General features: G+C 38.3%; 1 protein-coding gene across 2 annotated transcripts in view; it reads left to right on the top strand.

Annotated features, from left to right (window-relative positions):
- The window catches only part of TGFBR1 (transforming growth factor beta receptor 1), a 55,145-nt gene that overhangs the window by 17,048 nt on the left and 24,960 nt on the right, over positions 1-13,137 (top strand). For both annotated transcript variants that reach the window (XM_025888215.2, XM_025888214.2), the window contains exon 2: positions 11,200-11,445. In XM_025888215.2, the coding sequence (XP_025744000.1) occupies positions 11,200-11,445 (246 nt within the window). The remainder of the gene's footprint in view (positions 1-11,199; positions 11,446-13,137) is intronic.

Below are 13,137 nucleotides of genomic sequence, written 5' to 3'. Positions count from 1 at the left end.
CGACCAAGCCACCCAGTTATGATTCTTTATTAGGGATATGTGCACACTGGGTGTGTTCCAACACTTTGTTAATTTGGGTTGGAACTGAAAATAAACTTTCTTGTAGGTACATCTCATCCTGCTACAGTCAAGTTCTTGGGCATAACCCTGTTCAAAAAGTCATTGCTGAAAAACTCTGTATGGGTATCTGCGAGTGGAGGGAGATAGAGAAATAGCTACTGGGAATGTTCACTGCTTTATGTGCACACTGTTTACATTATATACTGTGTGTCAGTGTTGTCTTCTAAGGTTGTGTAAAGGTTTGCTCTGATTCTCTGTCCAGCATATATAACAGGGACTGACACGTGGTAGGTGCTATAAAATACCTGTTGAATGAGTGCATAAATTAATTGTTGAGCATTTTATGTGCCAGGTACTGTGCTAAGTATTCTTATATATGTATATTTTATATATGTATTCTTATATATGTATATATGTATACGTATGTACATATCTGAGATTGCTATTGTTACAAATTTAGAAAACAGGCTCAAAAAAGTTAAGCAGTTTTCCCCAAGATTACTTAGAAGCTGTCTGGCAGAAATAGGATTTGAGCTGAAATCTTTCTGTCTCTGAATTCCATTATATTAACCATACTCTTGTAATACCCACTAGTCAACATAAAATATAATGAGAAACTATAAAAATATGTTCAGATTGGGGAAAAATAAGATATTCAGTTATTGTTTTAGTATTAACCATCAGAAATAAAAATGTCTCCATTCTTTTTAGGGGCTAGGGTGAGTTACAGTGCATACATATGTTATGTATACCAGCGTACCCCCTCAACTCGTTGACGTGGGAAAAAACAAGATGATCACCCCATAGCGATGAAATTGTAATCACATTGTATATAGTATTAATAGTATGACCATTTCCCTGTCCTTAGAAATGCTTCTAAAGTATCAACTTTAATGCCTATATAGTATACCATTTATGATTGTATCATAATTTCATTTCTCACTGCCCTTGTCATTCATATAGGCTGTTTTCAGCCACAGAGTACTATAACAGACATCTGTGTACTTGTATCTTTGCGCTTATCTCCTGTTATTCCTTTGGGCTAAATCCTAAGAAGTAGAATTACAGGATTAGGAAGAACTAGGCTTTGGGACGCCTGGGTGCCTCAGTCGTTAAGCATCTGCCTTCGGCTCAGGTCATGGTCCCAGGGTCCTGGGTTTGAGCCCCCACATCGGGCTCCCTGCTCAGCGGGAAGCCTGCTTCTCCCTCTCCCACTCCCCCTGCTTGTGCTCCCTCTCTTGCTGTGTCTCTCTCGTCAAATAAATAAAATCTTAAAAAAAAAAAAAAAAAAAAGAACTAGGCTTTAAAGCTTGGCAAATTGTTTTCCAGAAAGGACTTTAAAGTTTTGAAATCAGCACGAAGTGTCTATATTCCATAGAGTAAATATCCTGAGTTGGAGTTTTGAAGATAGTATAGGGAAAGGGATGGAGCATGGAAAGGCATTTTTAATTTTTTTTGTAACTTTGAATAGATCTAATACACTCATATTTTTCTAAATTCAAAAGGTATAAATAAGTGCATAGTGAAAAGTCTCCTCCCACCCCTTTCTTCTGGGTACCCAGTTCCCTTCCTTGGAAGCCAGTGTTACTTATTTCTTTGTTTTTCCAGAGAGATACTTTGTAATATCTGTGTGTGTGCATTTTCCTTCCTTTCTTTGCTTTTTAGTGCAGATGTCACCATATCAAATACAGTGTTCTGCACTCTGCAGATTTTCACTTAATACATCTTGGGGGTCAGTCTACATTAATACATAGAAAACATCAATTTTTTTTGATATTATGGTCTTCCATTTTATAGTGGTACCATCATGTTATTTTACTGGTTCTATTGATAGATGCATAGGCAAGATTAGAAACAATCCAGTATAAACTCTTAGGAAATTAATAGCCACATATGTAAGGCACTTTATGCATGTAAAGTATATCTATAGGCTACATTCCTTCTGGGTCAGAGGGTATGTTCATTTGTCATTTTGAAAGCATCAGATTGCCTTCCATTTATATGGAGGAAGAGGTTATTCTGGATAATGGGATATCGTACATCAGATGGGCTCAAGGGAGGTACCTAAGTGAGAATTTTGGACAATTGAAAGGAGAGCATTGAGAGATGGGAAAAGGCCTTCAAAAATGAAGGCAGTACAGGATAAAAGAGAAAATTTGCTTGCTCGGCCATTTGATTGAGGACCTTGGTGGTAGCGACCACCCACATACTAAAGAGACACTGCTGAGATGTTTATGCAAGAAACATACTGGATCCTTTCCTGTGTGCCAGGATCTGGGAATGCAGAGATGCATAATGTACTCATAAAATACTAACCTAGGTCCTGACCCCAGGAAGTTCGCAGTTTAATGGAGGAAATAGATGAAGAAACAATTATAAAATGAGATGCACTGCCATAATCGCTGTACCTTGAAGATGTCAACTTAAGTTCAGTTAGTCAAAAAATGAAAACATGAATGTTTAATATTTGATGTAACTTATAAAATAATAGAATCTTACTTTTTAAAGAATTGTAGAGGCACCTTTGGGTGGCTCAGTCAGTTAAGTGTTCGACTCTTGATCTCCACTCAGGTCTTGATTGCAGGGACGTGAGTTCAGGCCCCATGTTGGGCTCCATGCTGGGCCTCACACTGGGCTTGGAGCCTACTTAAAAAAAAAAAAAAAGTATTGTAGAATTTAGATTAACCTTTTACTTAGTGCAGGAGATCCCTACTTTACAAATTCTGACTATTGGTTATTAAGCGCCTGCTAAGTATCTGTAATGACAGAGGAGTCATAATTTTCTGTGAGGCAGTTAATTCATTGTAGGGAAGAGCTGCAGTTAAGAAATGATTTTTATGAAACAAAACTTACCACATCTTGACATCATGATTCGATTTAATATTGGAGTAAGGTAAACCGACACTACATCTATAAAATGAGGTGGTTGTCTCCACAGCTAAGATACCTTTCAGATCGAACTTTGTTGATCTCATTCTTTGATTTTCTGACTCCTATTTACATGGCAGATTGATGTTCAAGTAACACTTACTGATTACTTATTATTTGGACATTTGTGGAATTTTGTGCCCAGTTCTCCCTCTGTCTCCCCCATCACCATGGCTACAGTTAACACTCAATGCTGTTGACTCTTAAATCTGTTGTTAAACAGATTCCCCAAATCTGCTAAGCAGATCTTTATCCTGTAGTTGTGCAGTTTATTTTATTTTGAGCCTAAATGAAAGCCTTTGTATTAATTGCCCCTATTAAATCTCATCTTGCCATTTAGGCAGCCTATTCTTAGTGTGCGTTTCTCTGATACCATTTAACATTATATCAACTAATTCCATGGAGCTCAGAAGACTAGAAAATGGAAAAACAAGTGTTTGAGAATTTAGGTATGCCCCTGGTCTTCCAAGTTGGAGTTGTATGAATCAGAATGATGCTTCTTAAGTGCTTGGACTTTCTGGAGAAAGGTCTGGATAAATCATATTTTTGTTTTGAAGCCCTAAATTTGAGAGTGCAGTGTTATCTAGACTGGACTAGAGAATTCACTTTCACATTGTATGGTCCTCGGTATTTTGACAAGCTGACTTTGACATTACTGCTGCCAGGTAACCTAAAGGGGTGCAGGTGAGAGCTTTGAAGAACAAAACTCAGTTGGTGGTCAGGGTTTTAGCCTTGTTTACAGAGATTTGCAGCATATTTAAAAAAGAGGAAGAGAACATACATATGCTTTCCCCAGAGCGGGAACAGGGAGAAGAGGACAAGTCTCCTTGAGAGAGGGTGCGGCATTGGGAGAAGCGGCAAGAGGGCAAGGCAGAGCTGGAGTAGAGACATAGACTACATTGTAATGGGGTTGCGGGTAGTACCTGAAAGATTTGTTACAACTTCTAACTTTTGCCTTCATCTTTGCCAACAGTGGTATGAGCTTCTGTTTTTAACAGTAGCTAAGCAGACTGAATAAAAGGCATTGTGCATGTCCTTCACCTGCCTGTTGGTGGTTGGTGCTTGGTGCATGTTTATAATATTTGGAAATACTCTCACTATGTAGTAAAGTGTAATTGTGCTCTAATGAGAAGGGGAAGGAAAAGAAGGGTCATGACCAGCGAAGTCAGAGTAGTGAAAAGATTGGAATTCAGTCTCTGGTGAGAGAAATCTTCATCCCTCTGTTCCTTTTTAACTGCTGAGCTGTCTCAGCAAGAAAGAACCTAGGAGTTCTTGCAGGGGCCTTTTAATCACATATACCACTATTAGAGGAATAATGTTGTATTTGGTTTTAAACGTGTTGACTTTTCACTAAAAGCCAAGCAGAGCATTTCTTGGAAGGCAGTTAAAATATGAGTCTGGAGCACAAGTGTAAAGTCAAGAAGTGCAGAGATGTGGATCTGAGATGTGGCAAAGGGCTGACTGTGGACGTAAGTTAGGGAAGTGTGATGTCATGTAAACTAATAAAGAAAGATGTGTCAGTGTGTCTCATATCCTAAAGAATTTTAGAAAAGAACATTGTGAATTCACTAGTGAATTTTATCAGATGTTTCAGTCAAGTTCTTGATAGAGGGGAAGAAGGATCGAGACACCAAATAAGAAGCATTGAAAAAGAGTATTGAAGTATATACATAAGAAGGGGGATAAGTTTTATAGACACTATCACTCTTGGCCAGGCAAAACAAGGTTTCTGGTACTAGTTTTTATTTAATCAACGGAAGTTATAGATGTCTTTTCTGTATACTCTTCACAGGCTGTCTACTTTTCCATTTGTGTAGCCAGATATATAGGCTTGTGAATCAACCCTTGGTGGCCTAGCATTAAGTAGAATAGGGTTTTGATGTGTGACCTCCAGACACACTGAAATGAGGCAATGATGGAAATTTCCTTTATAGTTGGGAAGAAGAGCCAGAATCTCAACTTGGGATATATCACCATCACTGAAGATGATAACCTCAGGGATCCTGCTGTCTCTCAGTTAGTGTTGTCACTTTCTTTGATCACAGCTAGATGTTTGGTTTCTGACAGTCTTTCACATCACACCAACATCTTCAAATTTTTGAAAATTCTGATTTATTCTGCAATCTTTGGAAATTTCTGTTGCTAGTAATTATATTTCCTGGCACAGGATTGACAGTTTTCTGTGAATACAGCCGCTTTTCATTGTAGTGCTGAGCCATGGTGAAATCTTCATGAAGACTTTAATAGGGATTAAGGTTAAGTTAAATTTTAGTTTCAGGAGAGCTACCAATGCAGATGAGTAAAGTGGTGATTAAATGAATAATCCCTTCCTTACATGCCCAAGTTTGCACATGCAGAGGTTGCAACAACTGTATCATGTCTTAACTTTCTGTCCCAAAACAGTTTTCTTTTTACCTTGATTGTAATGCAGATGCAGATTTCAGAAGTTATAAAGTGTGGGAAAATGTGCATTTTAGAATGGAAGAAGCTGTGGCTGCTGGTAGATATTAGGGCACGGAAGCAAAAGGTGGCCAAGGTAGAAGAAAGGTCCTGAACAGGGAGTTTGATTCTTATCTTTACTGTCGGGCAGGAGAGTCAAACTCAAAAGAGGTCCAAACAGGAAGCCGTACTATTGAACCACTGGGGAGTCTTGAAAGGTTTGAGTTACTTCACATATGGATACCACCACAGAAACATACAGATGCCAAAACCATCATGTTTGTGATGATAATGTAGTGGGAATTCACATTGACCTGTAATATGGGTAGAATATTGTTTATAAATTATTTTGATACTCTTAAGTTTTGTTTTTTATTAATAAAATGATAGGTTTTTTTCATTAATAAAATGATAGAACTGAATTAAAATGAGATAATCTTTGAGGTTTCCTGTGGCCCTGTCTGTCTAGGATTGTGGAGTGGAATTTTACACATTGCTTTTGGGAAGATGTGTTCCTCTAGTGGCCTACAAATAATATCTGTGTTTGGAACAATGCCATTGATTATATTTGATAATTCTGTATTGTCACATGTGATTTATATTAGTAGTTTCAAAATGTGCTAATGTACAGTATCTCATTTGACAATCTCATTGAGATGAAGAAATAGGTCCGGAAGGTATTATGTTCATTTTGTTGATAAAATGAAACCATTATGATTAGTATCTTGAATAGTTACTTAAATTTGATGGTTTCATTAACACTTGGGATAATAGCCACCAAAGATGAAATCCTGCCACTGAGAAAAGAAAACCCTGTCAGGACAACTTTCTCACCTTCAACTATTGATCAGATTTACATATTCTCCAAGTTCTGACTTGGATGTCCTGTGAAGCTTTTCTTGCCTTCCCTTCTACCTTGGCAGAGTTGAGGCACTTTGATCATTCTCTTCCAGACTCTGGGTTTTAATGATCTGTTTAATGCCTTATTCTTCCACCCTGGTCAACTCCTTCAGTCCAGCTTGTCTTACTCATCCCTCCACGCCACAGCCTGTGCAGCATCTGCATATGGGTGTGCTTAATGAAAAATGGCATAATTAAATGAAAGAGTCAAGTTGACGAGGCTGATGTTAAAGGATGCTGTAGGGTGGGGTGTGAAACTTGGGCTGTGGGGTGGGAAGAAGACATCATTGTATACCTTGGTTAGGGAGAAATTTTGCCCTGTACATGCATTTAAAAATCAACAGAAACAACAACCTAATTAAGAAAGGGAGATAACTAGGGGTCAGATCTATCTATTAATAAAATAAATTTGAATTTAAAAAAATGGGAATTAAAGTTCATGAATGCATGGGAATTTTTAAATTGTCTTATTTTTTCCCTAAACTATATTACTGCATCTCATACATTTAACAGCAATCTTGTATTCAGTTTCAACTCTGATTTAAAGTGGTAAAACAGAATTTTAAAATTCCCTCAAGAAATAAACCCTTACCTGGTTAAGCTTTATGTTAAGTAATGTTTATATTTGTCCAGTGACCTGTTCTTACTGAAAGACTCTTGTTAAGAGAAGCCCTTTAGCCCTGACTTTCTCAAACTTGCCTTAAGCAATGACTCCTTTGAAAGGAAACATAGGGAATGTATTTTTCATGTTACTTAAATTGTGTAGTTATGAAACTAGATATACAATTTTTGTTTTTGGCTCATTTACAACTATAAACCAAGCCTGCAAATTAAATACAAAGACAACTACAAAACTAACAAATTTCAAATTAATACAGTTATTCAGTGGGACGGATGATGTTTAGGTTTCACAGTAGGAAAAAAATAGCCTTACGTCTCATTCCATTTTATATCTGTTTCTGTATTTTAACTTCAGTGATACTAAAAGCTCTAAGTACCCATCTCCATAAGTAATGTTGTACAAGGTGCTATTAATGACTTCAAGCTTTGTTTGCATGTTCGGGATAGTCAGACCTCGTATCTAACCAAAACACTTGCCAGCAAGCATTCCTCAGATACCAATTTCCGAAGGCAGATGCCTAACGACTGAGCCACCCAGGCGCCCCCCTCAAATACCGATTTTAATGAGATGTCAGCTGTGGTGTTCATTTGAAGATGAGGTTAACGTTCTGTCATTACTGAAGTCTTTATTAAATGGTTCTCTACGCTACCTCATGCTGGAAGTGAGAATGGAAAAATGTCTTTGGATACTTCCAACCACATTTACTTCTAATGAACTTTTGCAATTGTACTACAAAGACAGGATCCATGTAATACTTGTATCATTTATATGGTATTAACTGTTAGACTATTGGCTTTGGATATACCATGCCTGTCTTGTCATATGCTCTGATGATTCTAGTTTCCTGTATTTTTCACTGTTGGTTACAGTTACTGTGAGAGCTTTGCTTGTACAGTGTGCCCTCAGGACATTTGGCCTGAAGGAGATTTTAACACAACTGAAGAAGCATCAGTGAAAGCCTTCTGACAGTACTTGTTTAGATTGTGGGTACTTATGGTTGAGCATTTTTATCATTAATTTTAGATTATCTTTTAAATGAAAACATTAACAAAATTTTGTACACAATTCTTAGATTCCTCTTCTCCAAACATACTTCTAACCTCCTGTTTGGGAAACACTGTTTTAGCATATATTTTTATGATCACTAAGAGTCCAGGATTCAATGGTGGGAAAATAAATTTTAAAAAAACTTGCCCCTTCTTAGTGTAATGAGAGACATTTTAACAGCAAACTATATATAGATTTGTTCTATCTTAAAGGTATACAGAGAGGACTATGGGAACATATTATAAGGACATGCCAACTTATCTTAAGAGTAGGGGAGAGTTTAGAGCCTATCATGGAAAAGATCTTGTTTGAATAGGGTCTTAAAGGATGAGAGGTGGTTTAAACTAGGCAGAGAGAATATGTGTAAAGACCGTGGTCATGAAAGACATGATTGTTATAATGGTGAGGAGCATGTGGGCCCTAGATTGAATTTGTAATGTGAGTGGTAAGTTGAACCCCAAACGTAAAAGTCTTGTTAGACCAAGTGTTTAGGTCTCATTTCATATATAGGTCTCATTCCATATATGTTCAGGGAGAAGATGAAGATCTTAGAACTGAGAGAGTATTCGTGGCAGTATTTTTTTAAATATAGCAATTACCACATTGGATTATGGTGTTCTCTTTCTGTAGGCCTTGGAGCTCTTCAGGGCTGTGACCATGAATTATCAATCTTTGTACACTAAGCTTTTGGTACAGTAACTGATAAAGCTAATGGTTAGAAAATATTGGTTGAGTGACTGACCATGAGTAAAGGGGATTCAGGAGAGAATGATGATAATCTCCTATGGTGGTGGTTTTAATTTGTGGGTGGTAGACCCCTTTGTGATTCTCTTGAAAGCTATGAACCTCCAAAATGGAAATACATACAACATTTGACAGTTTCATGGCATTCATGTATCCCTGAAACCAGTCCATGGGTTTCTTATTCAGAATTCCTCCTTAGGAAATTGAACCTATAATCACCCCCATACCTCACCATGAATAACCACCATCTCTTTTATTAATCTTTAAATGTTAATATGATTTCACTCATGTGGAATTTAACAAACAAAACAGATGAACATAGGGGAAGGGAAGGAAAAATAAAATAAGATGAAAACAGGGAGGCAAACCACAAGAGACTCTTAACTCTGAAAAAAAAGCTGAGGGTTGCTAGAGGGAAGGTGGGTAGGGGGGGACTGGGTAATTGAGTGATGGGCATTAAGGAGGACACTTGATATAATGAGCACTGGGTGTTATTGCAACTGATGAATCACTAAATTGTACCTCTGAAACTAATACACTATATGTTAACTAAATTGAATTTAAATAACAAATTTTTAAAAATAAAAAAATAATTTTTAAATGTTAGACTATGATTGTGTCTCTTTAAATACTCTTTGAGTTCTTATGTTTGGGAGGAGTTAATTCAAATAGTTGAACCATCTCAGAAGAAAGAATTTTTATAATGATTAAGGTAAAACTTTGCTGGTCTGTAAAGGTAATAAACAAGTATATTAATTAAGCCAGCAACCAAAAAGCACTTGCTTGAGGGGATCCTGACATTCCAGGTTTGGGTTTAGCAAGTGAGTCGACGCCCCAAGACCATCCTCGGGCTGTGAGTGATTTGCTAGAAGGACTCATAGGACTCAGAAAAGCTGTTGTACTCATGGTTATTGCTTACTGCAGTGGGAAAGATACGTATTAAATCATCAAAAGGAAAAGGCACATGGGACAAATCCCAGGAGAAACCAGATGCCAGCTTCCAGGTGTCCTTGGCTAGTGCAGTAGTACAGGTGCATGCCATATAGCTCAGCAATGGTATGACAGCACGTGCACAGTGTTGCCAGCCTAGGAAGTTCAGCAGAGCCTTGGTGTCCGGGGTTTTTACTGGGGCTCAGTCACACAGGCTTGTAGCATTCTTATCAGGGAGAATATTTTAAGGGCTCAGAGCTCATTTCCTAGGGATTGGCCAGGGGCCAGGCCTGAAGACAGGCCTTTCTTGGGAATGTGCAGGGTTTGAGCAACTCAAGTTGGCCAGCAAGTTAGCTGTGCAGAGTTAGCTTTCTTCTGGCCTGCCTGCCTAGCTATTCTTTTTCTAGATATACAGTTTCTGTGGACCTCCTTGGCCTTATCATAAGTAGCCATTCTACATACTGCATACCTGGACTGTAACTTTTTCCTCTCCAACAAGTAATTGGCAAGTTTTTTGGACTTAAGGACATATCTGTGTTTTGCAGTTTCATGAGTTTGTAGTGAAATATAACTATCCATTCTGTCATTCACTTAACAAAAATCATTTTTGAATGCTGGTATTGTACTAGGCCTAGTGTTAAATATGGATTTAAGAAATGATTACTATGGATCTCTGCCCTCAATGAGCTTATAGTTTCGTAGGGAAGAGGAAAAATTAGCAATCTGGTAAGCAGTGTGTGCTTTGGGCAGCATTTAACCTCATTGGAGAGCATGGTAGAGGGTGTGTGTGTCTGTGTATATGGGAAGGTATTGGTAATTAGGGGAAGACTTCCCTAAAGGAGTCACCTCTCGAGTTGAGCCAGAAAGACCAAAAGATAGAAGTGGGCATGGAGCTAGTGTTTCTCCAGTCTATGGTTGGGTGTGTGATTGGAGCATTTATGTATTACTGGTGCAGTCTCCTTGGCTTACTGAGCAAGTACACTAATCCTAGCTAGAAGATATATGTCTTTCTTAGGGTTTGCATAAGAGGAAAGAGTGTCTGGCTTAATACAAATCTATTTCCATTTTATTCCATTGCCATAAATCCACCCAAATGACATTTCCAATCTACCATGAGTAGGTAGAAGTATTTTCACACATTGCTTCCCAATGGGGGACTATGTGAATATATAGCTTTGAGCTGTTAAGAATAACAATTAAAAATTTAAATCTACTGTGTTTCAAATGGGAGGGCAAATGCTTGCCTTAACTTAATGAAATTACTTGTAAGAATTTGTCTATACTTGGAAGCAAAAAAGTTTTCGAAAAAAACGTGGGTCCAGATTTTATCATATTTGGCTCCTACGTATGTGTGGTTCTCAACAGATTTTGGAACTTCTGAGAGTAGTTAGAGTTTTGTTTTTTGAACAGTGTGAAGAAATTGTATGATTATAATAGGATCAGGAATGTATTATTTTAGTGAATATGGGATAATTTCAAATTGTTAACCTGGAGAATTTTTCTAATAGAATCTTGTTCTCTTTTTCCAGCATTACAGTGTTTCTGCCACCTTTGTACAAAAGACAATTTTACTTGTGTGACAGATGGGCTCTGCTTTGTCTCTGTCACAGAGACCACAGACAAAGTTATACACAATAGCATGTGTATAGCTGAAATTGACCTAATTCCTCGAGACAGACCATTTGTATGTGCACCGTCTTCAAAAACTGGGTCTGTTACTACAACCTATTGCTGCAACCAGGACCACTGCAATAAAATAGAACTCCCAACTGTTGGTAAGTTATTGTATAAGATTTTGTTTTTTAATACTACAGGAAAAGCTGATTCTGAATATGGTTTTAGAACGGGAAGGGATCTTAGAACTTCGTCTACCCTAGCTCATTCAGTTCCCAGGCAAGAAGGAACCTGTCCATAGTTGTAGAGTTACAGGAGTAGCCAAGATCCTGACTTCTGGGTATGTGTTGTTTGACAACGTGGTTCCAATAATAGACTTTCTCTGAGGTCTGCTAGGCCTAAAGTCTAGCCTCTTTAAAGGGGAATTCTGACAAAGCTGCCATAACAGTATGTCCTCAGGGGGTCCCTACTTTGTCCTCCGAGTGGATTTCTTTTCCTTATATAATGCTCCAGCCTTTTAAAGCAATTGATAATGGGCAGGAATTGAGAGCAGCACTAAACAGTCCAGATGCCTTCATTTTGTAATGTAACCTTGCTTTATGATCTTTATGTATAAATCATTATATGTGATTTCTAGGTTTTGGTCCGTCGCCATAGTTTACATTTTACAATGTCCTGGCAGAGCCAGGAATTTGAAGGCTTTATACACTCTTAGGATTAGTTTAATTTTCAGGTTCTGGTTTAAGATGTTAGTCTGAGCACATGTATTTAACTCCTCCATCACCTTCCTCAAATCCCAAATTTCTGCTGTCATAATCAAAGGAATATAAAAATGTGGGAAATCTGTATTCATGCCAGCCAAATTGATGGAAGAACACCAACCTCATGCCTGCGCTTGTGAGAAACTTCTGTAATTTGTAGTGCAGATAACTTCAGACTAGGGAAGTTTGACTACCCATATGAAAAGAAGTAAGTGAAAGGACCTCTTACAAAATCCTACCAAACCTTAACCTGAGGGATTTGGGGTGAGAAGGTTACAGGAACAAACGCTCATTCTCCTTTAGGAAGAAGCACCTGGTTTCATTGCTCAGGGAGGCAGACCAGAGTGCTCACTCCCCACTCACAGTTCATCCAGGCATCATGCTAACTGAAGTAGGAAGCACTGCCGTGGTTGAGCAGAAAAGGGCCAGTCCTGCAGGCTACAGAGGGAGGCAGTCCTCCTCTTCATTCAAGTGATAACAGCAAAGTAAAACCAGATCTTCAGCATTATAGGGAAGCTTCCCCATGGCAAGTTTCAAATGACTAATTTTTCTGACTTCTATTTAGGGTATCTGCAATTCTAATATGACAAGGAAAATTATAATTCCGGAATTCCCCATTTCCATTGTTTGGGCTTGAAATATCTAAATGAAGGCTTATAAAGCCTTGTGAAGCACTTACTTCATTTCTAATGCTAAACATACATAAATCCCTCATTCCCAGGTCTCTGTTAAGCAAACAGCCAAAAAATTACCAAATGAAAAGATTCAGTCGTTCAAAAGAAGTGAACTGAACTGGGTAAATCAGAGTAGGTGTCATCCTATGAAAAAGACTTAACCTCATGATAAGGAAGAACTTTCAGACAGTCCAAAGTCCATTTTCAGTTAAAGATCACTTTTAGATGAAAAGCTCAGTTGGGCGCCTGGGTGGCTCAGTCGTTGAGCATCTGCCTTCGGCTCAGGTCATGATCCCAGGGTCCTGGGATCGAGTCCCAGATCAGGCTCCCTGCTCAGCGGGAAGCCTGCTTCTCCCTCTCCCACTCCCCCTGCTTGTGTTTCTGCTCTCGCGCGCGCTCTCTCTCTCTGTCAAAATTA

The sequence above is a fragment of the Callorhinus ursinus genome, unplaced genomic scaffold, assembly GCF_003265705.2.
Source record: "Callorhinus ursinus isolate GAN/ISIS: 27379988/994484 unplaced genomic scaffold, GSC_fseal_2.0 scaffold24, whole genome shotgun sequence".
NCBI lineage: Eukaryota > Metazoa > Chordata > Mammalia > Carnivora > Otariidae > Callorhinus > Callorhinus ursinus.
Note: the sequence above shows the minus strand (reverse complement) of the source record. Positions and strands in the feature narration are given on the sequence as shown.